Source organism: Mustelus asterias, chromosome 16 (assembly GCF_964213995.1).
Source record: "Mustelus asterias chromosome 16, sMusAst1.hap1.1, whole genome shotgun sequence".
NCBI lineage: Eukaryota > Metazoa > Chordata > Chondrichthyes > Carcharhiniformes > Triakidae > Mustelus > Mustelus asterias.
The window spans coordinates 64,248,957-64,275,256 of record NC_135816.1 but is presented as its reverse complement, the minus strand read 5'-3'; the positions used below and the strand labels follow the sequence as shown (position 1 = coordinate 64,275,256).

Genomic DNA, 26,300 nt, shown 5'->3' with positions numbered 1-26,300 from the left:
GATTTTTTTTTTACATTGAAGTTCAAGTACTGAAATGCATTGTCCACTGTGGTCTGCTGGGGCAATTAGACAGCAGGAATGAATAATCCATGGTCAGCTTTTGTAATTAATTAAATAACCTCTAATGTAGACACAGTGAACCAAAATAACATTATTTCCCTCAATATAATTTGTTGTGATAGGATGCCAGCACATTGTTACATGATCTTCAAACTTTATATGAACTAGGTCTGAGATATTCTTAGGGAAATCTAGAGCTCAAGCTGACGCCCCCATGAATTTGACCATTTGTTCAATGAAGTAGAAGTGAAAATGTTACCAAACTCCATGAGTAGGGAAACAAGGTTTAATTTACCATGCCAGTAAGGTAAAATGTATCGGGGCACGCAAGTAGAGGCTGCATACTTGTCTTGAAAGAAAGGGCAAGAAAACTACTGTTACAGATCTCTGACTGTCAACTAAGAGTAACTATGGCAAAGGTCTTGGAGCAGAAAGCTCATCCATAAATAGTACAGGGTCCTTGAGCCATGGAGATAGAACATAGAACACAGAACAGTACAGCACAGAACAGGCCCTTCGGCCCACGATGTTGTGCCGAGCTTTATCTGAAACCAAGATCAAGCTATCCCACTCCCTATCATCCTGGTGTGCTCCATGTGCCTATCCAATAACCACTTAAATGTTCCTAAAGTGTCTGACTCCACTATCACTGCAGGCAGTCCATTCCACACCCCAACCACTCTCTGCGTAAAGAACCTACCTCTGATATCCTTCCTATATCTCCCACCACGAACCCTATAGTTATGCCCCCTTGTAATAGCTCCATCCACCCGAGGAAATAGTCTTTGAACGTTCACTCTATCTATCCCCTTCATCATTTTATAAACCTCTATTAAGTCTCCCCTCAGCCTCCTCCGCTCCAGAGGGAACAGCCCCAGCTCCCTCAACCTTTCCTCATAAGATCTACCCTCCAAACCAGGCAGCATCCTGGTAAATCTCCTCTGCACTCTTTCCAGCGCTTCCACATCCTTCTTATAGTGAGGTGACCAGAACTGCACACAATATTCCAAATGTGGTCTCACCAAGGTCCTGTACAGTTGCAGCATAACCCCACGGCTCTTAAACTCCAACCCCTGTTAATAAAAGCTAACACACTATAGGCCTTCTTCACAGCTCTATCCACTTGTGTGGCAACCTTTAGAGATCTGTGGATATGGACCCCAAGATCTCTCTGTTCCTCCACAGTCTTCAGAACCCTACCTTTGACCCTGTAATCCACATTTAAATTAGTCCTACCAAAATGAATCACCTCACATTTATCAGGGTTAAACTCCATTTGCCATTTTTCAGCCCAGCTTTGCATCCTATCTATGTCTCTTTGCAGCCTACAACAGCCCTCCACCTCATCCACCAATCTTGGTGTCATCAGCAAATTTACTGATCCATCCTTCAGCCCCCTCCTCTAAGTCATTAATAAAAATCACAAAGAGCAGAGGACCAACCACTGATCCCTGTGGCACTCCGCTAGCAACCTGCCTCCAATCCGAAAATTTTCCATCCACCACCACCCTCTGTCTTCGATCAGACAGCCAGTTACCTATCCAATCGGCCAACTTTCCCTCTATCCCACACCTCCTCACTTTCATCATAAGCCGACCATGGGGGACCTTATCAAACGCCTTCCTAAAATCCATGTATATGACATCAACTGCCCTACCTTCATCAACACACTTAGTTACCTCCTCAAAAAATTCGATCAAATTTGTGAGGCACGACTTGCCCTTCACGAATCCGTGCTGACTATCCCGGATTAATCCGCATCTTTCTAAATGGTCGTAAATCCCATCCCTAAGGACCTTTTCCATCAATTTACCAACCACCGAAGTAAGACTAACCGGTCTATAATTACCAGGGTCATTTCTATTCCCATTCTTAAACAGAGGAACAACATTCGCCACTCTCCAGTCCTCTGGTACCATCCCCGTGGACAGTGAGGACCCAAAGATCATAGCCAAAGGCTCTGCAATCTCATCCCTTGCCTCCCAAAGAATCCTAGGATATATTTCATCAGGCCCAGGGGACTTATCGACCTTCGGTTTATTCAAAACTGCCAGGACATCCTCCCTCCGAACCTCTATTTCCTCCAGCCTATTAGCCTGTAACACCTTCTCTTCCTCAAAAACATGGCCCCTCTCCTTGGTGAACACTGAAGAAAAGTATTCATTCATCACCTCGCCTATCTCTACTGACTCCATACACAAGTTCCCACCACTGTCCTTGACCGGCCCTACCTCACCCTGGTCATTCTTTTATTCCTCACATAAGAGTAAAAAGCCTTAGGGTTTTCCTTGATCCGACCCGCCAAGGACTTCTCATGTCCCCTCCTCGCTCTCCTAAGCCCCTTTTTCAGCTCGTTCCTTGCTAACTTGTAACCCTCAATCGAGCCATCTGAACCTTGTTTCCTCATCCCAACATAAGCTTCCCTCTTCCTTTTCACAAGACATTCCACCTCTTTTGTGAACCATGGTTCCCTCACTCGGCCATTTCCTCCCTGCCTGACAGGGAGATACCTATCAAGGACACCCAGTATTTGTTCCTTGAAAAAGTTCCACTTTTCATTAGTGCCTTTCCCTGACAGTTTCTGTTCCCAACTTTTGCCCCCTAATTCTTGCCTGATCGCATCATAATTACCTCTCCCCCAACTGTAAACCTTGCCCTACCGTACGGCCCTATCCCTCTCCATTGCAATAACAAAAGACACCGAATTGTGGTCACTATCTCCAAAGTGCTCTCCCACAACCAAATCTAACACTTGGCCCGGTTCATTTCCCAGTACCAAATCCAATGTGGCCTCACCTCTTGTCGGCCTATCCACATATTGTGTCAGGAAACCCTCCTGCACACACTGCACAAAAACTGCCCCATCTGAACTATTTGACCTACAAAGGTTCCAATCAATATTTGGAAAGTTAAAGTCCCCCATGACAACTACCCTGTGACCCCTACACATATCCATAATCTGCTTAGCAATTTCTTCCTCCACATCTCTATTACTATTTGGAGGCCTATATAGTAAACTCCTAACAACGTGACCGCTCCTTTCCTATTTCTAACCTCAGCCCATATTACCTCAGTGTGCAGATCCCCCTCGAAGTGCCTTTCCGCAGCCCTTAAACTATCCTTGATTAACAATGCTACTCCTCCACCTCTTTTACCAGCTTCCCTACACTTACTGAAACATCTATACCCCGGAACGTCCAACAACCATTCCTGTCCTTGTTCTACCCACGTCTCCGTAATGGCCACAACATCGTAGTCCCAAGTACCAATCCACGCCCCAAGTTCATCTACCTTGTTCCGGATGCTCCTTGCATTGAAGTAGACACACTTCAACCCACCTTCCTGTCTACCGGTACCCACCCTTGACCCTGATACCTTCCCCAATACCTCACCACCCTCACTGACTTCTGGACTACAACTCCTTTTCCCACTCCCCTGACAAATTAGTTTAAACCCCCCTGAAGAGCCATATCAAATTTCCCTCCCAGGATATTGGTGCCCCTCTGGTTCAGGTGCACCCCGTCCTGTTTGTACAGGTCCCACCTTCCCCAGAATGTGTTCCAATTATCCACGTATCTGAAACCCTCCCTCCTACACCATCCCTGCAACCACATGTTTAACTGCACTCTCTCCCTGTTCCTCAACTCGCTATCACGTGGCACCGGCAACATACCAGAGATGACCACATGTTTTGTCTTGGCTCTCAGCTTCCAGCCCAGCTCCCAAAATTCCTGTTTTAAATCCCCGTCCCTTCTCTTACCTATGTCGTTGGTACCAATGTGTACCACGAGATAACTACACAAAAGTGAAAATTCACCAATACACTAATAAAATGGATAAAGCTCTCAAGGTTTGTTACAGAATAGTTTATTTTATAAAGTGAACTTCAGAAAGGTAAGAAGTAGTAAATGGTGAATCCTGATGTACGTGATCAGTAGTACTGCACTGAATGACTGGAATAAAATGAGAATATCTTAAATAAAACAGTGGAAGGAACTGTCACAAAAGGAACATAATTTCTTAAAGGAACTGTGCACTTTGGTTTTGTCCCCTCTACCACAACAACATGCATTTAAGAAACAGCCTTCAAAAGAAAGAACTCTATGCAGTAACAGAGAAGTATGGCAAGCTGGAGGTATAGATGTTAAACTGGGATAAGCACCATGAAATGTTATTTTCATTAGGCTACCATTGAAATGTTATTTTCAGCAGATTTTTGACTGGAGGGAGGTATCAATACAAAGTAGCTTTAGGAGATAGTTCCAAGCTGAAGATAGTGGCAGGTGTGCAGCAGTGTGAACAGTGAAGAAGTAATCCAGAACTGGTGAGCTGAAGGTTGGAGGCACATACTTTAAGAACATTCAGCACACCACCAAATCTGCACTGAAACTATCAAATTTTAACATCAACATAGTGGGAACAGGGATGGAATGTAGTGATAGGGTTTTTGGGACTCGGTCAGAAGTGACTCAGCCACAATGCTTAGAAATATTTGATGCTTATGAAGGATGCTAGGGGAGAGGCCTGTGAATCTAGCATTTAAGAAATGAATCCTAGAAATAACAGAAGTTGAGAAATTCAGTGAGAGATAGAGACACAATCTTAATCTTTCAGTGGAAAATGTATTTTGGTGACTGAATGGATGTATGCTCATGAGTCAAGCACAATCCATGGTTGCATGTACTATGTTGGCACAAACATATTGTGGGGAATAAAAAAAGGTTTATTCACCAACAATGAAAATATTAATTATGAATAATTAGATACTTGGCATACAGTTGAGGAGCCCAATGGTCTTATAAGTCAAAGGCATGCATGTTGGAATGCATGTGAAAGCTAACCTTATGTTTGTTGATGATGTTGCTGAAAGGTAGCACTGCCATTCATCCCACTATTATTAATGGCTGTGATTTTAGCCACCTATGTCCTAAACTCTGGAAAGCTTTTGCTAAATTGCTCCACCTCTGGTTAAAACGCAACTCTTTAACCAAGCTGTATTTCATTTTTCATAGCTCCCTCTTTGGTTCAGTGTCATTTTTAGTCTGATTATGCTTGTGTGAAGTGCCTTGGGAATTTCTTTCTATATACAAGGTGCAATGTAAGTGCAAGCCCTTGTTGTTGATTAACCCTTCGACAAGAGCTATAAGCAGCATCAAATGGAGAGGTGACAAAATTAAGGTTGCAGTCTGTTTTGTTTCACAAAACTTGAACGGAAAAAACATTATTTATATTTGACCCATGTTTCATCATTGCCTCAAAAAATACCTTAATTAGTTACACCAACAACAAGGATCCCTCACCGCCTGCTACTACTATCCTTTGGCACTTGCCATCTGGTATGGCTCAAATAAAAAAACTGAACAAAGTAGGGAAAATTATTACTTTTCATTAGATGGAACTGCATGTTAATAGGTTCAAATCCAGGTGGATCTGTTCTGGCAGTTGCATATGTCAAGCTGCACAACAGACATAACTCTTTCTTTGACATTGTTTAAAAAAAAAAGACCGTTTCATTACCTTTTCCCCCACTTTTAGGTACTTGAGCACCTTTCCAAAAGCAGAACCAAGTCTCACAGTATCAAAATCTGAAAAACCAGATGAAGGCAGATTGCTGAGGACCACAACTCTACTTTGGGGTTCTTTCTAGAGGAAACAATGCAAATAAAATTACAATGAGAGGCAAGATGTATTAAGCGGTGAATTTTTCTTTGAGTCTTAAAACCTAAAGCTTGAATCAAATTTGAGCTGTAATGAAGATTAGATTAGCTCCGAAATACATTGTTTAATTCCCAAGCACCAAGAAAATGTGAAGTGTTTCATCAGAGGGAGAAAGATAGGAGAAAATCGAAGAGCAAGGAAACTTAAAACTTTATTTTAATTTATTCATGGGATGTGGCATCAATGGCAAGGCCAGAATTTATTTCCAAATTTCTAATTGCTTTTGTAACATAGGTGGTGAGCCGCCTTATTGAACCCTGCTGGAGTTTGGGTGATGTAGGTACACTGACAGTGCTATTAGGTTGGGAATTCCACAATCTTGACCGTGGGGTTGAACCCAGATTCAATTCCAACTTTGGGTGACTGTGTGGCATTTGCACGTTCTCCCCATTTCCACGTTCTCTGCGTGGGTTTCCTCCAGGTGCTCCGGTTTCCGCCCACAATCCAAAGATGTGCAGGTTAAACGGATTGGCCCTTCTAAATTGCCCATTGTTGTCCCAAAAATTAAATGGAGATTCATAACATCTGTTCTGTCCAAAAAGCGCCGAGTCAGTCTTTTTAATTTCAATACAACTGTGCTTTTCTGTTTTGAATTCTATGCTCAATTCTAATGGCATGAGAAAACATTGTACTTTAAAGAATTGTGATGAAATTAACACTGACCAGGTTTTCTCGTTTGCTCTGTTCAAGAATCTCTGAAATAAAAAAAAAATTCAATCAGATTTACATTCAATATATTATCTTTAAGAGATTAACTTAAAGGTTTGATGAATATTAATACTGCCAGTCAATAATCGAGTTACAGCTCATGTTCTCAGTTAGGTTTCTTTTCCCTAACCTTCCAATCCACTAACCGGATGTTGCCATTAAGCCAAAAAGACGTTCTGCCGATTACACAAATGAATAATGTGGTATATCAATTTCAGTGCCAGTGTGATGCTAGATCTGCAAGCCGTATGTCCCAAAGACGTATCAAACAGCATCTCCCAGTCACTGTTTGCAATGGGCAAGGTACAAACCATATCCAACCAGCCTGTGCCGACAAAACTCAATACACAGTGTCCAACATTAGATGTGATTCTGCGATTGGACAACATTTGCTAAATAATCCTTGGTGTGCTAGGAATTATGCGGGACAATCAATTAAAGACTGTCAGTCAGACTCTTGGTGTAACACATTTGTATGTACTAGAAGCTACATAGAACCATGGGACCACAGAAAAGTTACAGCACAGAAGGGAGTTATTCATCCCACCTTGTCCTCACCAGCCTGAGGGCACCCAGGTGCCCTTTCTAATGCCAACTTCCTGCATCCAGCCCATAGCCCTGTAGCTTACTGTGATGATACTGTGCCTTTAAGAAATGCATTGTCTTGTTTCTGTGCAGGATGTTTTTAGCAGTCCCTTCCGTTTTATTGGTGCCGCTGGGTCCATAACCGTCATCCTGCATTGTTACCGCAGCAGCATAATTTTTCCTAATTGCTAGAATGTTTGTTTTAATCTGAACTAATGCTGTTCTGCTGTTTTTAGTGGTTTCCTTTGGGGTTTTGCAGAGTAGGACTTGATGGGGTTGATTTTCAGTAATATCATGCAACTGGGTGGAGCTAAACTTACACCGAGAACTCAAGTTTAGTTGTTGTTTAGAAACTGAAGAGAAACGTAGCCCTTTCTCTTTCTGAAGTCTGGTGACTGGGATCTGCCAGAGACTATGTTTATTTCTCTGAGGTTCTGCTGTTCGAGGATATATCTTTCTCTGAGAGTCTGCAGTGTGAGAGTCAAAAGACAGGTGTCTATCTGGATTTTCATCCAGAGGTATTAAAAGGCTAGAAATCTAGCATCCAGGTAAGCATATCTGCTTTTAGTGTTGATTGGTTCTGAAGAAGGGACTTATGTCTGTGGGGATACTGCTAAATTGGAAGAATAGGGATTGATAGCTATTAAGAATTATACATTGTCATGTTTAAGTATTTTAATTGGTAAAGGTTATGCTATTTCTTTTGGTTATATTCTAACTGTGCTCTTAAATAAAGTTTGTTTTGATAAAAGCTTCCTCAATTGAACCATACCTGGAGCGAAACGCCTTCTGCTCACACTAATACCTAAATCAAAAGGAAAAGCTGGGGTCCAGGCTAACTTCATAATATACCTTGGGATTTCTGATCTGCTCCCTAACACTTACAGCATTTAAGGTGCAGATCCAGGTACTTTTTAAAAGTCTCTGTCTCCACCACCATCGTGGGCAATGAATTTCAGATACCCACTACTCTCTGCATAAAGTTCTTCCTCATGTTCCCTCTACACCTTCTGCCACTTATCTTGAATCTATGTCCCATGGTTCTAGAATTCTCCGCCAAGAGAAACACTTTTATTCTGCTCACTCTATCTCTTCTCCTCATAATTTGTGCACCTCTATCAAGTCATCCCTCAACCTTCTTTGTTCCAAGGAAAATAACTCCAACCTATTCAACTCTCCTCGTAGCTACACTTTTCTCGCCCTGGAAACTTTCTTGTAAATTTTCTCTCCAATCTCTCCAGAGCAATTATATCCTTCCTATAATGTGTTGACCAGAAATGCACACAATACTCCAGTTGAGACCTCACCAGTATCTTATACAATTCCAACATTATATCCTTACTTATTTATTCTATACCTCTGCAAAAGCAGGTCAGCCTTCTTTACAACCTTGTCTACTTGATCTGCTGCCTTTAGGGACTTGTGTGCTTGTACGCCAAGATCTCTCACTTCATCTACCCTTCTTAATATATTCCCATGTATTGTGTTCCCTTTAACTGTTTGATCTCCCTAAATGCATGACCTCACACTTCTCTGTGATAAAATCCATTTTATACCTACTCCTCCCCAACACCACCACCACGTTCATGTACAAATCGTTAATATATACATATAATGTGTCCCAATACCGAGCCCTGTGAAACACCACTTGAAACAATTGTCCACTCACAAGGGCATCCTCAACAATTACACTTTGCTTCCTGTTACTGAGCCAACTTTTTATCCAGCTTGCCACATTACACTGTATCACCTGGGCTTTTACCTTTTTGACCAATCTGCCATGAGAGATCTTGTCAACCGCCTTGCTAAAATCCATGTACGCAACATCCGCTGCACTGCTTTCATCAATCCTTCTTGTCACTTTCTCAAAGAATTCAATCAAATTTGTCAGCAAGACCTTCCTTCAACAAATCCATAATGACTATGCTTGACTCGTCCATGCCTTTCTATGTGACGGTTAATCCTATCTCTCAGGATTGATTTTACTCATTTGCCCATTACCGTCGTAAGACTAACTGGGCTATAATTGTTTGGCATTTCCTTCGATCCCCTTTTAAACAATGGAACAACGTTTGCATTTCTCCAGTCCTCCTTTATCTACCCTGTACCTAATGAGGATTGCAAAATCATCCCGAGAGCATCTGCTATCTCCTCCCTGACCTCCTTCAGCAGCCTCAGAAACAGTCCGTCTGGTCCTGGCGATTTATCAACTTTCAAGGATTCCAACCCTTTGAATACTTCCTCTCTCTTTATGGTTATCCCATCCAATTTCTCAACACTGCTACTTCTGGACTACTATATCTGCATCACCCCTTTCCTTTATAAACACTGAGACAAAATATTTATTTTAAAACCCTTCCCACAGCCTCTGCATCTACACACAAATTCCTTTCTTCATCTCTTATAGGTCCCACTTTTTCCTTAACCAACTTTTTACCATTAATATATTGGTAAAATTTGGATTTATGGCTGCAATTCTCATTAGATGGGAAAGAGAGACAAATCACCTGCAAAGGGAAGAGAGCAAAATCTCACTAAACTGTCAGAGGCAGAAGAAGAAAGATTACCAGTGAAGTTAGAAGAATGAGAGAGAGTCAAAGGAAAATATTAAACTGGGGAAGTTGAGATGAGGAAAAAAATCACTGCTGGATCAGATGGAAGAGGTTAATACTCCATTACTAAAATGATTGTATTGAGGGGCAAACTAAATGACAGACAAAATTAAAAATGAAACAAAACACCATTAGCAGTGTAAGTGAGTTTATTGGTACCTGGACTTCTTTTGGCCTTCACCTTTTTTTTGAGTACAACAACAGAAGTTTTGGGCTTCTCAGTCGAATTTTTCCTGCATGCAACCAAAAATAGCTTCAATAAACTTTGAGAAGCGAGCAGCAATTTCAATTAGAAAGAAAGTTACAACCATCATAATTAAAATGCAATGAAAACTAAAGTCAATAATTTACATAAATTCAGAAACATTGGATCAGAACTTGCGACTAGAATTCGAAAGAGATGGTCCGTGGACCCAACATCCCCTTTTTTCCCACTGCACTCACTGCTATAAAGTAAGTAGGTTTAAAGGGCCCAGTAAAATTGACAAGCTAGGGAGAATGTAAGCGTCTAAGGAGTCAGACATTGGCTGAAGGTTAGGGGAGGGGCGGTCGTCTTGTGGGTTCAGTCTGGGTGTTTACAATAGTTTCTCAGAAGTTGGAAGAAAGTTTAATTTTTCTAACCTTCTCTGGGTAACGACTGGTGTAAAGTCTGGTGGAACCATCCGCAATTGGTGATTTAAATCACATTTTTGAATGGTTCCCGATACCAGGCAATTATCCAGATGAAGTTAGCACTTCTGGGCAATTGCCGTGCAAACCTTACCTGTGAAGTTCCAAGAGGAATTCCCCAGCGCATCTTGGGGGTGGGAGAGGGGGTTCAAAAGTTACAGCCCAATTAAATATTATTTAAATCACCTACCATTTGAATAGTTACAACATTTTCATTAAGTTGGATGATTACACAACATACAAAGCAAGATAATTGGCCTTGTAAATTTTACAGGCTTTTTATAAACTTGGTTAATTACTTACAAGAAATCCATTCATTCTTAAGCTGACATTTTTGGAATTACTAAAGATGTTGGAAATTTAAATGGAAACTAAAGAAGTTAAATACTCAAGTCAGGCAGCATCCTTGGACAGCAAAACAGAATTAACATTCCATTTCTGTGACCTTCCATCAAAATTGGAAAACATTGAATATTAGCAGGTTTTAAGCAAGTACAGATGCAGTGAAAGATGTTCATAGAAATCCCAGTGCAGGAGGCCATTCGCTCATTGAGTCTGCACCGACAACTAGGCCTTATCCCCCGTAACCCCATATATTTACTCCGCTAATCCCTCTAACCTATGCATCCTGGGACACTGAGGAAATTTAGCATGGCCAATGCACCCAACCACACATCTTTGGACTTTGGGAAAAAACCGGTACACCCGGAGGAAACCCACGCAGTCACGGGGAGAATGTGCAAACTCCACACAGACTGTGACCCAAGTCGGGAATCAAACCCAGGTCCCTGGAGCTGTGAGGCAGCAGTGCCACCGTGCCGCCCCATTTTTGGGGGAAGCAAGAACAAAACAGACCTTCCCTTTGGTTTTGCCTCCTTCATTCCCTCACTGCTTTTTCCACATTTGTACTTACTTAAAAGCTATCAACATCTGTAAGTTTCCAGTTATAATAAAAAGTACACACCAAAAACCAAATTCTCTTTTTTTTCTCCAACATATTTAGTTTAGTTCTCAGAAGACAACCTGCCTAATGGAGATTGAGTTCTTTATTTAGCCCTTGGTTTGCAATAATTAATTCCCATACATAGGCAGTCCAAGTAAAAGCAACAGAAGGTCCAACAATCTGGTTTCCTTTTGCCCACTTTGGGTTTACAAATAGAACGCTTCTCTCTTGTACTTGGGTCTTATATATGTTTCTGAGTTTGAAGGAACGCTGGAACTCACACACAAAATGAACCATGATTTGAGAGTGTCAATCAAGGACCAATTGAAATTATAGCACACAAGCCTAAAATGTAAAGTAAAGATCAGCCCATTAATAAACGTACTCCTTTCACTGACCATGAAAATACACAAGAACCAGAGATATGGGAAGAGTAAAAATAAAAGCAACATACTGTGGATGCTGGAATTTGAAACAAAAACAGAAAATTCTGGAAAATCTCAGCAGGTCTGACAGCATCTGTGGAAAGAGAATAGAGCCAACATTTCGAGTCTGGATTACCCTTTGACAGAGCTGTTTTTGTTTCAGATATAGGAAGAGTAGTCCATGAGCTGGCTCCACTATTCAGTACAATAATAGCTGAACTTCTTCTTCAGTTACTCCTTCCCATATCCCTTACTATTGAAAAACTGTCAATCTCTGACATGAATATATTCAATGACTGACCATGATTGTTCGCTGTAGTCATGATGTGGAGATGCCGGCGTTGGACTGGGGTAAACACAGTAAGAAGTTTAACAACACCAGGTTAAAGTCCAACAGGTTTATTTGGTAGCAAAAGCCACACAAGGAGGTGTGGCTTTTGCTACCAAATAAACCTGTTGGACTTTAACCTGGTGTTGTTAAACTTCTTACTGTGTTCGCTGTAGTACAGAATTCCAAAGGATAGAGCTGTATCAAAATGTTTGTTGCGCCACAGCCCACAGTGGTGTGTGCAATTCTGGTCACCAAACTATAGGAAGGATGTGACTCCACTAGAAAGGCTGCAGAGGAGATTCACTGTGATGTTGCCTGGACTGGGGCATTTCAACGAGGAAGAGAGGCTGGATTGGCTGGAGTTGTTCCTTTTTTATTCATTCATGGGACATGGGCGAAGCTGGCTGGCCAGCATTTATTGCCCATCTCTAGTTGCCCTTGAGAAGGTGGTGGTGAGCTACCTTCTTGAGTCACTGCAGTCCATGTTCTGTGGGTTGACCCACAATGCCATTAGGGAGAGAATTCCAGGATTTTGACCCAGCGACTGTGAAGCAACGGTGATATATTTCCAAGTCAGGATGGTGAGCGGCTTAGAGGGAACTTGCAGGTGATGGTGTTCCCATTTATCTGCTGCCTTTGTCCTTCTAAGGACTTTTGATAAATTGCTGCAGTGCATCTTGTAGATAGTACACACTGCTGCTACTGAGCATTGGTGGTGGAGGGATTGAATGTTTGTAGATGTGGTGCCAATCAAGCAGGCTGCTTTGCCCTGGATGGTGTCAAGCTTCTTGAGTGTTGTTGGAGCTGCACCCATCCAGACAAGTGGGGAGTATTCCATCACACTCCTGACTTCTGCCTTGTAGATGGTGGATAGGCTCTGGGGAGTCAGGAGGTGAGTTACTCGCTGCAGTATTCCTAGCCTCTGACCTGCTCTTGTAGCCACTGTGTTTATGTGGTGAGTCCAGTTGAGTTTCTGGTCAATGGTAACCCCAAGGATGTTGACAGTGGGGGATTCAGTGATAGTTACACCATTGAATGTCAAGGGGTGGTGGTTAGAGTGTCTCTTATTGGTGATGGTCATTGCCTGGCATTTGTGTGGCATGAATGTTACTTGCCACTTGTCAGTCCAAGCCTGGATATTGTCCAGATCTTGTTGCATTTGAACATGGACTGCTTCAGTACCTGAGGAGTCGTGAATGGTGCTGAACATTGTGCAACCATCAGCGAACATCCCCTTATAGTATCCAATTCTGGTCACCACACTACCAGAAGGATGTGGAAGCTTTGGAGAGGGTACAGAAAAGATTTACCAAGATGGTGCCTGGTATGGAGGGTCTTAGCCAAGAGGAGAGGTTGGAGAAACTTGGTTTGTTCTCACTGGAACGACGGAGGTTGAGGGGCGACCTGATAGAAGTCTACAAGATTATGACAGGCATGGACAGAGTGGATAGTCAGAAGCTTTTTCCCAGGGTGGAAGAGTCAATTACTAGGGGTTGAGGGAAATGGATGATCTGACCTTATGATGGAGGGATGGTCATTGATGAAGCAGCTGAAGATGGCTGGGCCTAGGACACTACCCTGAGGGACTCAAGCAGAGATGTCCTGGAGCTGAGATCACTGACCCTCCACAACCACAACCATCTTCCTATGTACCAGGTATGACTCCAACCAGTGGAGAATTTGTCCCCTGATACCCATTGATTCCAGTTTCTCCAGGGCTCCTTGATGTCAAGGGCAGTCATTCTCACCTCAACTCTGGAATTCAGCTCTTTGGTCCATGTTTGAACCAAGGTTGTAATGAGGTCAGGAGCTGAGTGACCCTGGCAGAACCCAAACTGGATGTTACTGAGCAGATTATTGCTGAGCAGATGCTGCTTGATAGCACTGCTGATGACCCCTTCCATTACTTTACTGATGATCGAAAGTAGACTGATTGGGTGGTAATTGGCCGGGTTGGATTTGTCCTGCTTTTTGTGTACAGGACATACCTGGGCAATTTTCCACATTGTTGGGTAGATGTCAGTGCTGTAACTGTACTGGAAGAGCTTGGCTAGGCGAGGAGCAAGTTCTGGAGCACAAGTCTTCAGTACTATTGCCGGATGTTATCAGGGCCCATTGCCTCTGCAGTATCCAGTGCCTCCAACCGTTTCTTGATATCACATGGAGTGAATTGAATTGGCTGGAGACTGGCATCTGAGATGCTGGGGACCACTGGAAGAGGCCAAGATGGATCATCCACTCGGCACTTCTGGCTGAAGATTGCTGCAAATGCTTCAGCCTTATTTTATGCACTGATGTGCTGGGCTCCTCCATCATTGAAGATGAGGATATTTGTGGAGCCTCCTCCTTCAGTGAGTTGCTTAATTGTCCACCACCATTCACGTTTGGATGTGGAAGGACTGCAGAGCTTAGATCTGATCCGTTGGTTGTGAGATTGCTTAGCTCTGTCTCTCACTTGCTGTTTATGCTGTTTGGCATGCAAGTAATCCTGTTTGGTAGCTTCACCAGGTTGACACCTCATTTTTAGGTATGCCTGGTGCTGCTCCTGGCATGGCCTCCTGCACTCTCCATTGAACCAGGGTTGATCCCCTGGCTTGACGGTTATGGTTGAGTGGGGGATATGCCGGGCCATGAGGTTGCAGATTGTGCTGGAGTACATTTCTGCTGCTGTTAATGGCCCACAGCGCCTCATGGATGCCCAGTCTTGAGTTGCTAGATTGGTTCGAAGTCTGTCCCATTTAGCACGGTGATAGTGCCACACAACACGATGCAGGTTATTCTCAATGTGAAGGCAGGACTTCGTCTCCACAAGGACTGTGCGGTGGTCACTCTTACCAATACTGTCATGGACAGATGCATCTGCAGCTGGCAGATTGGTAAGGATGAGGTCAAGTATGCTTTTTCCTCTTGTTGGTTCCTTCACCACCTGCTGCAGACCTTAGAGCAGAGACGTCTGAGGGCGATCTCATCGACATGCACCAAATTTTGAGGGATATAGAGAGGGCAGATAGAAAGGAACTTTTCCCCTGGTAGAGGGGTCAATAACCAAGGGGCATAGATTTAAGGTAAGAAGCAGGAGATTTAGAGGAGATTTGAGGAAAAACATTTTCACCCAGAGGGTGATGGGAATCTGGAAGTCACTGCCTGAAAGGGTGGTAGAGACAGGAACCTTCACAACATTTAAGCAGTATTTGAAAGAGCACTTGAAACGCCATTGTATACAAGGCTAAGGACTAAGTGTGGGAAAATGGGGTTGGAATAGATAGGTGCTGATGGCTAGCGCAGACACAAAGGGCTTCTTTCTATGTTGTAAAACTCTACAATTCTAACTGTTTGAGTGAAGAATACATCCAATCATGGACCATTCCAAGTAGTTTAACAGTTCAGCAGTTTAATACATATAGACTATTGTGAATTAGCTCTTTCCACACTAGTCTTTCTGAATGTGGTTTCACTTACTTTGCAATTGAAAGTTCTCCAGGGTTCCAATCGGGGTAACTAGAAATAAACATGGAAAACGTTAACTTGATTAACAAAGAAACAGAAAGAAAAGAAAAAAAATCATTCCAAAGCCATTGTCTACAGAAATAGCTGAAACTTCCCAAGAATCAGGAGAACATTTTTTTTAAACTTGTCCTTTCTTAACAGTCAATGTGCCTCTTTAGTCTGTCAAGCTGAATAACCACTTTACAATACTGTTAGTTAACACGGTGAGCACAAAAATAATGCATTTTGTATTGTATAATTCACCACTGCAAAGTGTAAAGCATTAATGTTGCTCATTGTACAATTTCAGAAATTAATGTCACGTGGCCGGACCCATGTATCTTATTTACTTCATACCCCAATTATCAGAAAAAAACCACTGCAAACACAGAAGCTAGTGATCAATTCCTAATATTAATACATACACTCTCTGAAGTAGCAGGCAACGTAGTTTGTGCAATGGATCATTCATATGGTCATTCCAATCCTGTACAACAAGAAAAAGGTTAGATTGTTTTGATAACTAAAAACGGTACGAATATAAACAGCTTACATTTTAGTCTCAGCAGAAATCAGACTTACATAGAAAGACTCTACAAAGTAGAATTGATTTTGTTCATGAACAGCAAATTTAGCATTAGCAATTATATTTGCATTGTACAGAAAATTAAAGATAGTTGGTTGGCTAACTCAAATATGGGGGTCTCTAGCCAGTCATCACAATATCATTTAAAAACTCAAACCAATTTCACAAGACATCAATCATCCTAACACCCTGTTGATTATAACATTGGAACTTACGGTTATTTATTTATTATTCTTTATTCCGCTTGGACAAATCTGGATATGCAATGTGCAAGCTAGCATATCCAATACAGCCATCAAACCAGAGGCTTGCAAAGTTAAATGTAATAATGCCATTTTAAATGCAATCATTTAGATTTGTTCACCAGTATAATGAACCAAAATAACGTAAGAAACTTGTATCTTTTGGCTGCAATGTTAGAATCTAACATGGGAGAACAGATTATGCCAGAAATTGGCATTATCAAGTGACTCACCTGCAGAGTATCAATTATTTTGTCACACAGTGAGCAACAGTGTGGAAGCACTACAGGCAAGCAACCAAGGAAATCTTTTATGTTTTGTAGAATAGGAGTTTTCCTTTTGGTCTCAAGGATGGATTCTTCTTCACACGGAAAGGGGAGCTCCTCAACTATTTCATAATCGGATTCAGTTTCAGAATCAGAATCAAATTTACTTTGAGGATTTGGTGACTCAGTGAAATGCCTCTCCTTTTTACGAAAACCGTCACCGCTTTTTCCTTCCCGTTCAGATCCAGGACTGGACTCTCCAGAGGAAGGATCATAGCCATAGTTGACCAGAGGTTTCAGCACAGTGCCTTGACTTTGAGAACCCCTTTTCTTCAATGGTTTTTCTTCAAAAACATCTTCACGCAGAGTCTTGATGGATTGGTTTTGTTGTGGAGAATTATCACCTTTATTGTGTTTCAAAGATGCTCTTTTCTTTTTAATCTGCTTAAGAATCTTTGGCAAGGAGTCAAGTGTAAGTTTGTCTTTAGGGTAGCTCTTTACTTCATCCAGTTCCTTAGATGAAAGGCCAAGTGCAGCTAAAATGTTACTGGTCTTCTGTGAACTAACTGGTTTCTTAAGATGTGACAACAGCTGGTTTTGCCGTCGCGGTCCAAAGGAAGGCAAACTGCTTTTGGCAGCAGTTTTGGGAAAAGATGCACTACATGAAGACTGATATTGAGATTGATGTTCAAAGCTCTGAGAGAATCCTGCATCTCGCTCAGATTTTTGATCTCTCCCTAAATGTATTGTACCATACGGAATGTGGCTCAATCTCTCAAATTCTATTTGAACAGGAGACTGGTCAGATGTAGAGGAGTCGGCATTTCCTTCTTGAAAATGAACCTTTTTAAACCCACCAATTAGGTTCTGGCCCTTTGACATTTTGACAGTGTGGCTACATCAAGTCTGCTAAAAGTAGGCTGAACCTTGAGTGGTAACAGAAAATTGTAGAAATGTTATCCAGATTGATGAAAATAGAAGTGAATCATTCTCCCAATGTTGCCAACCTGAAAGTTAAAGAAAAGAACAAAGTTTTCAAATCAAACGCAAGTTCAATTTTTTAAAAGCAACTGCAACATTTACACAGTAGTTTGAATAGATATTTTAAAAACTATAAAATTTCAAAATGTTTCATTTACGGCAATTTCAATGTCGACACAGATATCCATTAAAATATGGACAATTGGGAATCTATCAGATGATAGAAAGCGTGGATGAAAGTAGCACAGTTGATATAAAAATGGAAAATGCTGCATCCAATGTTGCTTTTATAGTCATGCAGTTGATATTGTGTAAATAAACATTCAAAAGACATTTGATAAAATACTACCATGAACACTTTTCAGCAAAATTAAAGCCCAGGAAAGGAGCAGATAAATTTGGCTAAATGATAGCAAACATGTAGTTATGGTTTTTTCAGGACAAGACGGATGCATACTGTGACGTTCTAAATCCATGACTGCTACCACCTAGAAATGATGCGGAGATGCCGGCGTTGGACTGGGGTAAACACAGTAAGAGTTTTAACAACACCAGGTTAAAGTCCAACAGTTTATTTGGTAGCAAATGTCATTAGCTTTCGGAGCCCTGCTCCTTGGTCAGATGGAGTGGATATCTGCTCTCAAACAGGGCATACAGAGACAAAAAATCAAGTTACAGAATACTGATTAGAATGCGAATCTTTACAGCTAATCAGGTCTTAAAGATACAGACAATGTGAGTGGAGGGAGCATTAGGCACAGGTTAAAGAAATGTGTATTGTCTCCAGACAGGACAGCCAGTGAGATTCTGCAAGCCCAGGAGGCAAGCTGTGGGGGTTACCGATAGTGTGACATGAACCCAAGATCCCGGTTTAGGCCGGTATTAGGTCAGTATTCTGTAACTTGATTTTTTTGTCTCTGTATGCCCTGTTTGAGAGCAGATATCCACTCCATCTGACAAAGGAGCAGCACTCCGAAAGCTAATGGCATTTGCTACCAAATAAACCTGTTGGACTTTAACCTGGTGTTGTTAAAACTCTTACCATCTAGAAAAACAAGGGCGGCAGAAAAATGGGAACACTACCACCTGGACATTCCCCCTCCAAGTCACTCACCATCCCGACGTGGAAATATGTCACTGTTCCTGGGTCAAAATCCTGGAACTCCCTCCGAAACAGCACTGTGGGTGTACCTACACCGCAGGGACTGTGGTGGTTCAAGAAGTGGAGATGCCGGCGTTGGATTGGGGTAAACACAGTAAGAAGTCTCACAACACCAGGTTAAAGTCCAACAGGTTTATTTGGTAGCACAAGCAACTAGCTTTCGGAGCGCTGCTCCTTCGTCAGGTGAGTGGGATTTCAGTTCACAAACAGGGCATATAAAGACACAAACTCAATTTACAAAATAATGGTTGGAATGCGAGTCTTTACAGGTAATCAAGTCTTAAAGGTACAGACAATGTGAGTGGAGAGAGGGTTAAGCACAGGTTAAAGAGATGTGTATTGTCTCCAACCAGGACAGTTAGTGAGATTTTGCAAGCCCAGGCAAGTTGTGGGGGTTACAGATAGTGTGACATGAACCCAAGATCCCAGTTGAGGCCGTCCTCATGTGTGCGGAACTTGGCTATCAGTCTCTGCTCAGCAACTCTGCGTTGTCGTGTGTCGTGAAGGCCGCCTTGGAGAACGCTTACCCGAAGATCAGACGCCAAATGCCCATGACCACTGAAGTGTTCCCCAACAGAAAGAGAACACTCTTGCCTGGTGATTGTCGAGCGGCGTTCATTCATCCGTTGTCGCAGCATCTGCATGGTCTCCCCAATGTACCATGCCTCGGGACATCCTTTCCTGCAGCGTATCAGGTAGACAACGTTGGCCGAGTTACAAGTGTATGTACCGTGTACCTGGCGAATGGTGTTCTCACGTGAGATGATGGTATCCATGTCGATGATCGTATCCATGTCGATGATCCAGCACGTCTTGCAGAGGTTGCTGTGGCAGGGTTGTGTGGTGTCGTGGTCACTGTTCTCCTGAAGCTGGGTAGTTTGCTGCGGACAATGGTCTGTTTGAGGTTGTGCGGTTGTTTGAAGGCAAGAAGTGGGGGTGTGGGGATGGCCTTGGCGAGATGTTCGTCTTCATCAATGACGTGTTGAAAGCTCCGGAGAAGATGTCGAAGCTTCTCCGAGGCAAGGTACATTGGGGAGACCATGCAGACGCTATGGCAACGAATGATGAACACCGCTCGACAATCACCAGGCAGGAGTGTTCCCTTCCAGTCGGGGAACACTTCAGTAGTCACAGTTATTCAGCCTCTGATCTTCAGGTAAGCGTTCTCCAAGGCGGCCTTCACGACACATGACAACGCAGATTCGCTGAGCAGAGACTGATAGCCAAGTTCCGCACACATGAGGACGACCTCAACTGGGATCTTGGGTTCATGTCACACTATCTGTAACCCCCACGACTTGCCTGGGCTTGCAAAATCTCACTAACTGTCCTGGCTGGAGACAATACAGATCTCTTTAACCTGTGCTTGGCCCTCTCTCCACTCACATTGTCTGTACCTTTAAAACTTGATTATCTATAAAGACTCGCATTCCAACCATTATCTTGTAAATTGAGTTTGTGTCTGTATATGCCTCGTTTGTGAACACAAGTCCTCACTCACCTGATGAAGGAGCCTGAGACTCCGAAAGCTAGTGCCAAATAAACCTGTTGGACTTTAACCTGGTGTTGTAAGCAGGAATAACACAACCTTCCTGTCATCAGTACCACAATGGGCACTTAATTTATGGGGAGTTGCTTAGCTCAGCTGGCTGGACGGCTGGTTCATGATGCAGAGCAAAGCCAAATACATGGGTTCAATTGCTGTACTGGTTGAGATTATTTATGAGGGCCCACCTTATCAACTTTGCCCCTCGTCTGAGGGTGTGGTGATCCTCAGGTTAAAATCACCCACCGGCCTATGGTCATCCGGGAATATGGCGACTTTACCTTTACAACTGTCTTTCCACAATGACGGGGCTCGTGAGTTGGAGACACAGTTTTCAGTTTCCAGCACAATTCCCAAGAACCTATTTTCTTACCTCAGACGTTGGCTGGCTCAAAAAACTGAGACACAAACAGGGAAAACAAGTGAAGCTGTGTGAACGGCAGAAGGAGTGAGGCCGACAATGTTTTACTATAGATCCTTTATCTGTTTGCACTGAAAATTCACAATAATTTAAAGAAAAGTTTACTTAGCCAATGCAAAAGCTGAAGAATTTCATTGCTCAAGCATTCCATTCCCACAAAAAGGGCAACAAAAAAGTTAAAATGGAAACCTGGATAGCAAACACTTTCCCGAGACTGGGGGAAATATCCAGGAATGAGGTCAGATATGTATGCAACGTTTGTGAATGGACGCACATGTTAAAACAGGCACAGCCATTTCCATAGCAACCCTTCTGGATGTGAGATATGGATTGATTTCAAAGCCAAAGTACCGCCAATTTTTCTGACAGAAAGGAGAAAGAACAAATGTCAAACACACAAGAAAAAATTGTAAGAGCAAACCCAGAGAAACAGAAACAAAGTGCAAGATAAACAGGTACAGAAAGTGCGGGACAAAGAATTAGGAAGTGGGAAACAAGCCGACACAAAATTCTAGGAAGTAACACATTATAACACCTCAGGATTACAGAAAAATCAAAGGCTTCAAGAACAATATCCCATCTAATTGCACACACATTTGCTTCACATAAATATGACAGTCATAGAGAGGTTTACAGCATTGAAACAAGCCCTTCGGCCCAACTTGTCCATGCCGCCCTTTTTTAAAAACCCCTAAACTAATCCCAATTGCCCGCATGATTAAGACAACACTAACGTGGAATGCAAGATCTATTTTTAAAATCCTGAACTGTGTTAAGATGAATACTGCATACAGCGCACCATAGGCCAACCATGGTTCAGGTGGCACTCAACTACATCAGACGGTATAGCTGTTAACTTGCTTAAATTTAAAATTGTCACTCTTAAGAAAATGATGTATTTTTAAGAGAAAAAATTGCAAACATGAGTTAGCATTCTGAATATAAGCAGCAGAAATAGTCTTTCAGTCATTTTTATCAAGCTTTGGGCTTGACTCCCTGACAATGTCCTACATTTCTACTCTACACCAGCAGCTGGCCCAGAAACTATCCTTCACAATGAAGGCTTGCATTCCTTCCCTCCCTCAGTGGAGAGATTACCATCCTGTACCTACCACCCATTGCGACATCTGAAGGTATTCCTGGAATACCTGCATCATTGCCTCCATCAGTAGGGGTATGACTTCCACCCAATAATGGGGATATTACTGCCTCTCTCAGTGGGGGTATTACTGTCTCACTCAGTCAGGGTACCACTGACATCTGAGAAGGGGTATTATTACCATCCTTCGTGGATGTATTACTGCCCTCTTTAGTGGAGATATTGTTGCCCCATCGGGGATATTACTCCCTTTCTAGTTGGGTATTATTCAGTGGAGTTGCATTGCTTCCCTCAGTGGTGAGTTATTGAAACTCATTGGGGGGCATTACTCCACCCCCACCCCCTCAGTGGGGGTATTACTCCCCGAAGTGTAGGTATCACTGCCCATCAGTGAGGGTATTACTGTCCCCTTCAGTAGGAGTACTACTGTCCCTCAGTGGGGGGTATTACTGTCCCTCAGTGGGGGGTATTATTGTCCCTCAGTGGGGGGTATTACTGTCCCTCAGTGGGGGGTATTACTGTCCCTCACTGAGATGTTACTGTCCCCTTCAGTGGGGACAATACTGCCCCTCAGTGAGGGTATTACTGTCCCCTTCAGTGGGGGCATTAGTGTCCCTCAGTGGGGGTAAGAAGTCTCAGAACATCAGGTTAAAGTCCAACAGGTTTAGTTGGTAGCACGAGCTTTCGGAGCTCTCTGCTACCAAATAAACCGATTGGACTTTAACCTGGTGTTCTGAAACTTCTCACTGTGCCGACCTCAATCCAACGCTGGCATCTCCACATCAGTGGGGGTATTAATGTCTCTCAATGGGTGTATTACTACCCCTCAGTGGGGGGGGGGGGGGTATTACTGCCCCTCAGTGGGGGGGGGTATTACTGCCCCTCAGTGGGGTGTATTACTGCCCTTCAGTGGGGGGGGGTATTACTGGCCCTCAGTGGGGGGGGGGGGGGGGGGGGGGGGTATTACTGCCCCTCAGTGGGGGGGGGTATTACTGCCCCTCAGTGGGGAGTATTACTGGCCCTCAGTGGGGGGGGGGTATTACTGCCCCTCAGTGGGGGGAGGGTATTACTGCCCCTCAGTGGGGGGGGGGGGTATTACTGCCCCTCAGTGGGGGTATTATTGTCCCTCAGTGGGAGGGTATTACTGTCCCTCAGTGGGAGGGTATTACTGTCCCTCAGTTGGGGGGGGGGGATTGCTGTCCCTCAGTGGGAGGTACTACTGTCCCTCAGTGGGGGGGGGGGGGTATTACTGATTACTGTCCCTCAGTGGGGGGGGTATTACTGTCCCTCAGTGGGGGGGTATTACTGCCCCTCAAGTGGGGGGGGGGGGATATTACTGTCCCTCAGTGGTGGGGGGGGGGGTATTACTGTCCCTCCATGGGGGGGGGGGGGTATTACTGTCCCTCAGTGGGGGGGTATTACTGTCCCTCAGTGGGGGTAGGGGTATTACTGTCCCTCATTGGGTGGGGGGTATTACTGTCCCACAGTGGGGGTAGGGGTATTACTGTCCCTCAGTGGGGGGGGAGGTATTACTGTCCCTCAGTGGGGGGGTATTACTGTCCCACAGTGGGGGGTATTACGGTCTCACAGTGGGGGGTATTACTGTCCCACTGTGGGTGGTATTACTGTCCCACAGTGGGGGGGGAGGGGTATTACTGTCCCTCAGTGGAGGGGGGGGGTATTACTGTCCCTCAGTGGGGGGGTATTACTGTCCCTCAGTGGGGGGGGGTATTACTGTCCCTCAGTGGGGGGGTATTACTGTCCCTCAGTGGGGGGGTATTACTGTCCCTCAGTGGGGGGGTATTACTGTCCCTCAGTGGGGGGGTATTACTGTCCCTCAGAGGGGGGGTATTACTGTCCCTCAGTGGGGGGGTATTACTGTCCCTCAGTGGGGGGGTATTACTGTCCCTCAGTGGGGGGGTATTACTGTCCCTCAGTGGGGGGGTATTACTGTCCCTCAGTGGGGGGGTATTACTGCCCCTCAGTGGGGGGGGGGTATTACTGCCCCTCAGTGGGGAGTATTACTGGCCCTCAGTGGGGGGGGGTATTACTGCCCCTCAGTGGGGGGGGGGGTATTACTGCCCCTCAGTGGGGGGGGGGTATTACTGCCCCTCAGTGGGGGTATTATTGTCCCTCAGTGGGAGGGTATTACTGTCCCTCAGTGGGAGGGTATTACTGTCCCTCAGTTGGGGGGGGGGGGGGATTGCTGTCCCTCAGTGGGAGGTACTACTGTCCCTCAGTGGGGGGGGGGGGGTATTACTGATTACTGTCCCTCAGTGGGGGGGGTATTACTGTCCCTCAGTGGGGGGGTATTACTGCCCCTCAAGTGGGGGGGGGGGGATATTACTGTCCCTCAGTGGTGGGGGGGGGGGGGGTATTACTGTCCCTCCATGGGGGGGGGGGTATTACTGTCCCTCAGTGGGGGGGTATTACTGTCCCTCAGTGGGGGTAGGGGTATTACTGTCCCTCATTGGGTGGGGGGTATTACTGTCCCACAGTGGGGGTAGGGGTATTACTGTCCCTCAGTGGGGGGGGAGGTATTACTGTCCCTCAGTGGGGGGGTATTACTGTCCCACAGTGGGGGGTATTACGGTCTCACAGTGGGGGGTATTACTGTCCCACTGTGGGTGGGTATTACTGTCCCACAGTGGGGGGGGGAGGGGTATTACTGTCCCTCAGTGGAGGGGGGGGGTATTACTGTCCCTCAGTGGGGGGGTATTACTGTCCCTCAGTGGGGGGGGGTATTACTGTCCCTCAGTGGGGGGGTATTACTGTCCCTCAGTGGGGGGGTATTACTGTCCCTCAGTGGGGGGGTATTACTGTCCCTCAGTGGGGGGGTATTACTGTCCCTCAGTGGGGGGGTATTACTGTCCCTCAGTGGGGGGGTATTACTGTCCCTCAGTGGGGGGGTATTACTGTCCCTCAGTGGGGGGGTATTACTGTCCCTCAGTGGGGGGGTATTACTGTCCCTCAGTGGGGGGGGGGTATTACTGTCCCTCAGTGGGGGGGTATTACTGTCCCTCAGTGGGGGGGGGGTATTACTGTCCCTCAGTGGGGGGGTATTACTGTCCCTCAGTGGGGGAGTATTACTGTCCCTCAGTGGGGGGGTATTACCGTCCCTCATGTGGGGGGGGGGATATTACTGTCCCTCAGTGGGGGGGGGGGGTATTACTGTCCCTCAGTGGGGGGGTATTACTGTCCCTCAGTGGGGAGGGGGCATTACTGTCCCTCAGTGGGGAGGGGGGGGTATTACTGTCCCTCAGTGGGGGGGGGGTATTACTGTCCCTCAGTGGGTGGGGTGTATTACTGTCCCTCAGTGGGTGGGGTGTATTACTGTCCCTCAGTGGGTGGGGGGTATTACTGTCCCTCAGTGGGTGGGGGGTATTACTGTCCCTCAGTGGGTGGGGGGTATTACTGTCCCTCAGTGGGTGGGGGGTATTACTGTCCCTCAGTGGGTGGGGTGTATTACTGTCCCTCAGTGGGTGGGGGGTATTACTGTCCCTCAGTGGGTGGGGGGTATTACTGTCCCTCAGTGGGTGGGGGGTATTACTGTCCCTCAGTGGGGAGGGGGGTATTACTGTCCCTCAGTGGGTGGGGGGTATTACTGTCCCTCAGTGGGTGGGGTGTATTACTGTCCCTCAGTGGGTGGGGGGTATTACTGTCCCTCAGTGGGTGGGGTGTATTACTGTCCCTCAGTGGGTGGGGTGTATTACTGTCCCTCAGTGGGTGGGGGGTATTACTGTCCCTCAGTGGGTGGGGGGTATTACTGTCCCTCAGTGGGTGGGGGCTATTACTGTCCCTCAGTGGGTGGGGGGTATTACTGTCCCTCAGTGGAATACTATTGAAACTCAATAGTTTTATTACTCCCTTCAACTGAACTTTTGCTGCCCACTTCAATATGAGGTGGTGCCACTCCCCTCGGGGGGGGGGGGGGGGGGGTTATTTATTTGCCCTCCTCCAGCCTCCATCCTCCTCCCTGTGTCTCTTTCCCCCGGATTTGATACAAAATGGTGGCGACGCTGCCCCGGAGCTGACAAACCGCTATTTAACACCGGTCAGACAGTTACACTGATTCACTCGCATTGCTCCTCCGCTGGCAGCAACAATCCCGGTATATTCGCTGCGGGGAGTTTAAAGACTCCACTTCCCCCCTCCACCCGGCCACTCGCCTACCTTCTGCTATCCCTGCAGCCTGGCCTGACTAAGCCCCACACTGCACCGCGCGGCCTCTTGCTTGCCAGGAATCCCACGCTGCACCGCGCGAACTCCTGCTGGCCAGGAATCCCACGCTGCACCGCGCGGCCTCCTGCTGGCCAGGAATCCCACGCTGCACCGCGCGGCCTCCTGCTGGCCAGGAATCCCACGCTGCACCGCGCGGCCTCTTGCTGGCCAGGGATCCACTCAGGGCTGTGTCATGAGTCTGGTGTCTGAATGCTGTTTCTCTGATTCACTTTTCTCCC

The 26,300-nt window shown here is 45.1% G+C and overlaps 1 protein-coding gene across 3 annotated transcripts in view; it reads right to left on the bottom strand.

The window, feature by feature from the left end:
* Positions 1-26,098, bottom strand: part of LOC144505217 (uncharacterized) — a 54,093-nt gene extending 27,995 nt beyond the window's left edge. The window contains exons 1-8 of one of the 3 annotated variants that reach the window (XM_078231202.1): positions 26,014-26,070; positions 21,016-21,103; positions 16,599-17,638; positions 15,963-16,024; positions 15,511-15,549; positions 9,843-9,916; positions 6,442-6,473; positions 5,578-5,703 (exon numbers count right to left, since the gene is read on the bottom strand). In XM_078231202.1, coding sequence (XP_078087328.1) covers positions 5,578-5,703; positions 6,442-6,473; positions 9,843-9,916; positions 15,511-15,549; positions 15,963-16,024; positions 16,599-17,513 — 1,248 coding nt within the window. In that variant the 5' untranslated portion in view covers positions 17,514-17,638; positions 21,016-21,103; positions 26,014-26,070. Of the gene's footprint in view, positions 1-5,577; positions 5,704-6,441; positions 6,474-9,842; positions 9,917-15,510; positions 15,550-15,962; positions 16,025-16,598; positions 17,639-20,508; positions 20,719-21,015; positions 21,104-26,013 lie in introns of those variants that run through there. The other 2 variants (XM_078231203.1, XM_078231204.1) reach the window with 2 other exon arrangements.
* Positions 26,099-26,300: the final 202 nt, after the last annotated feature.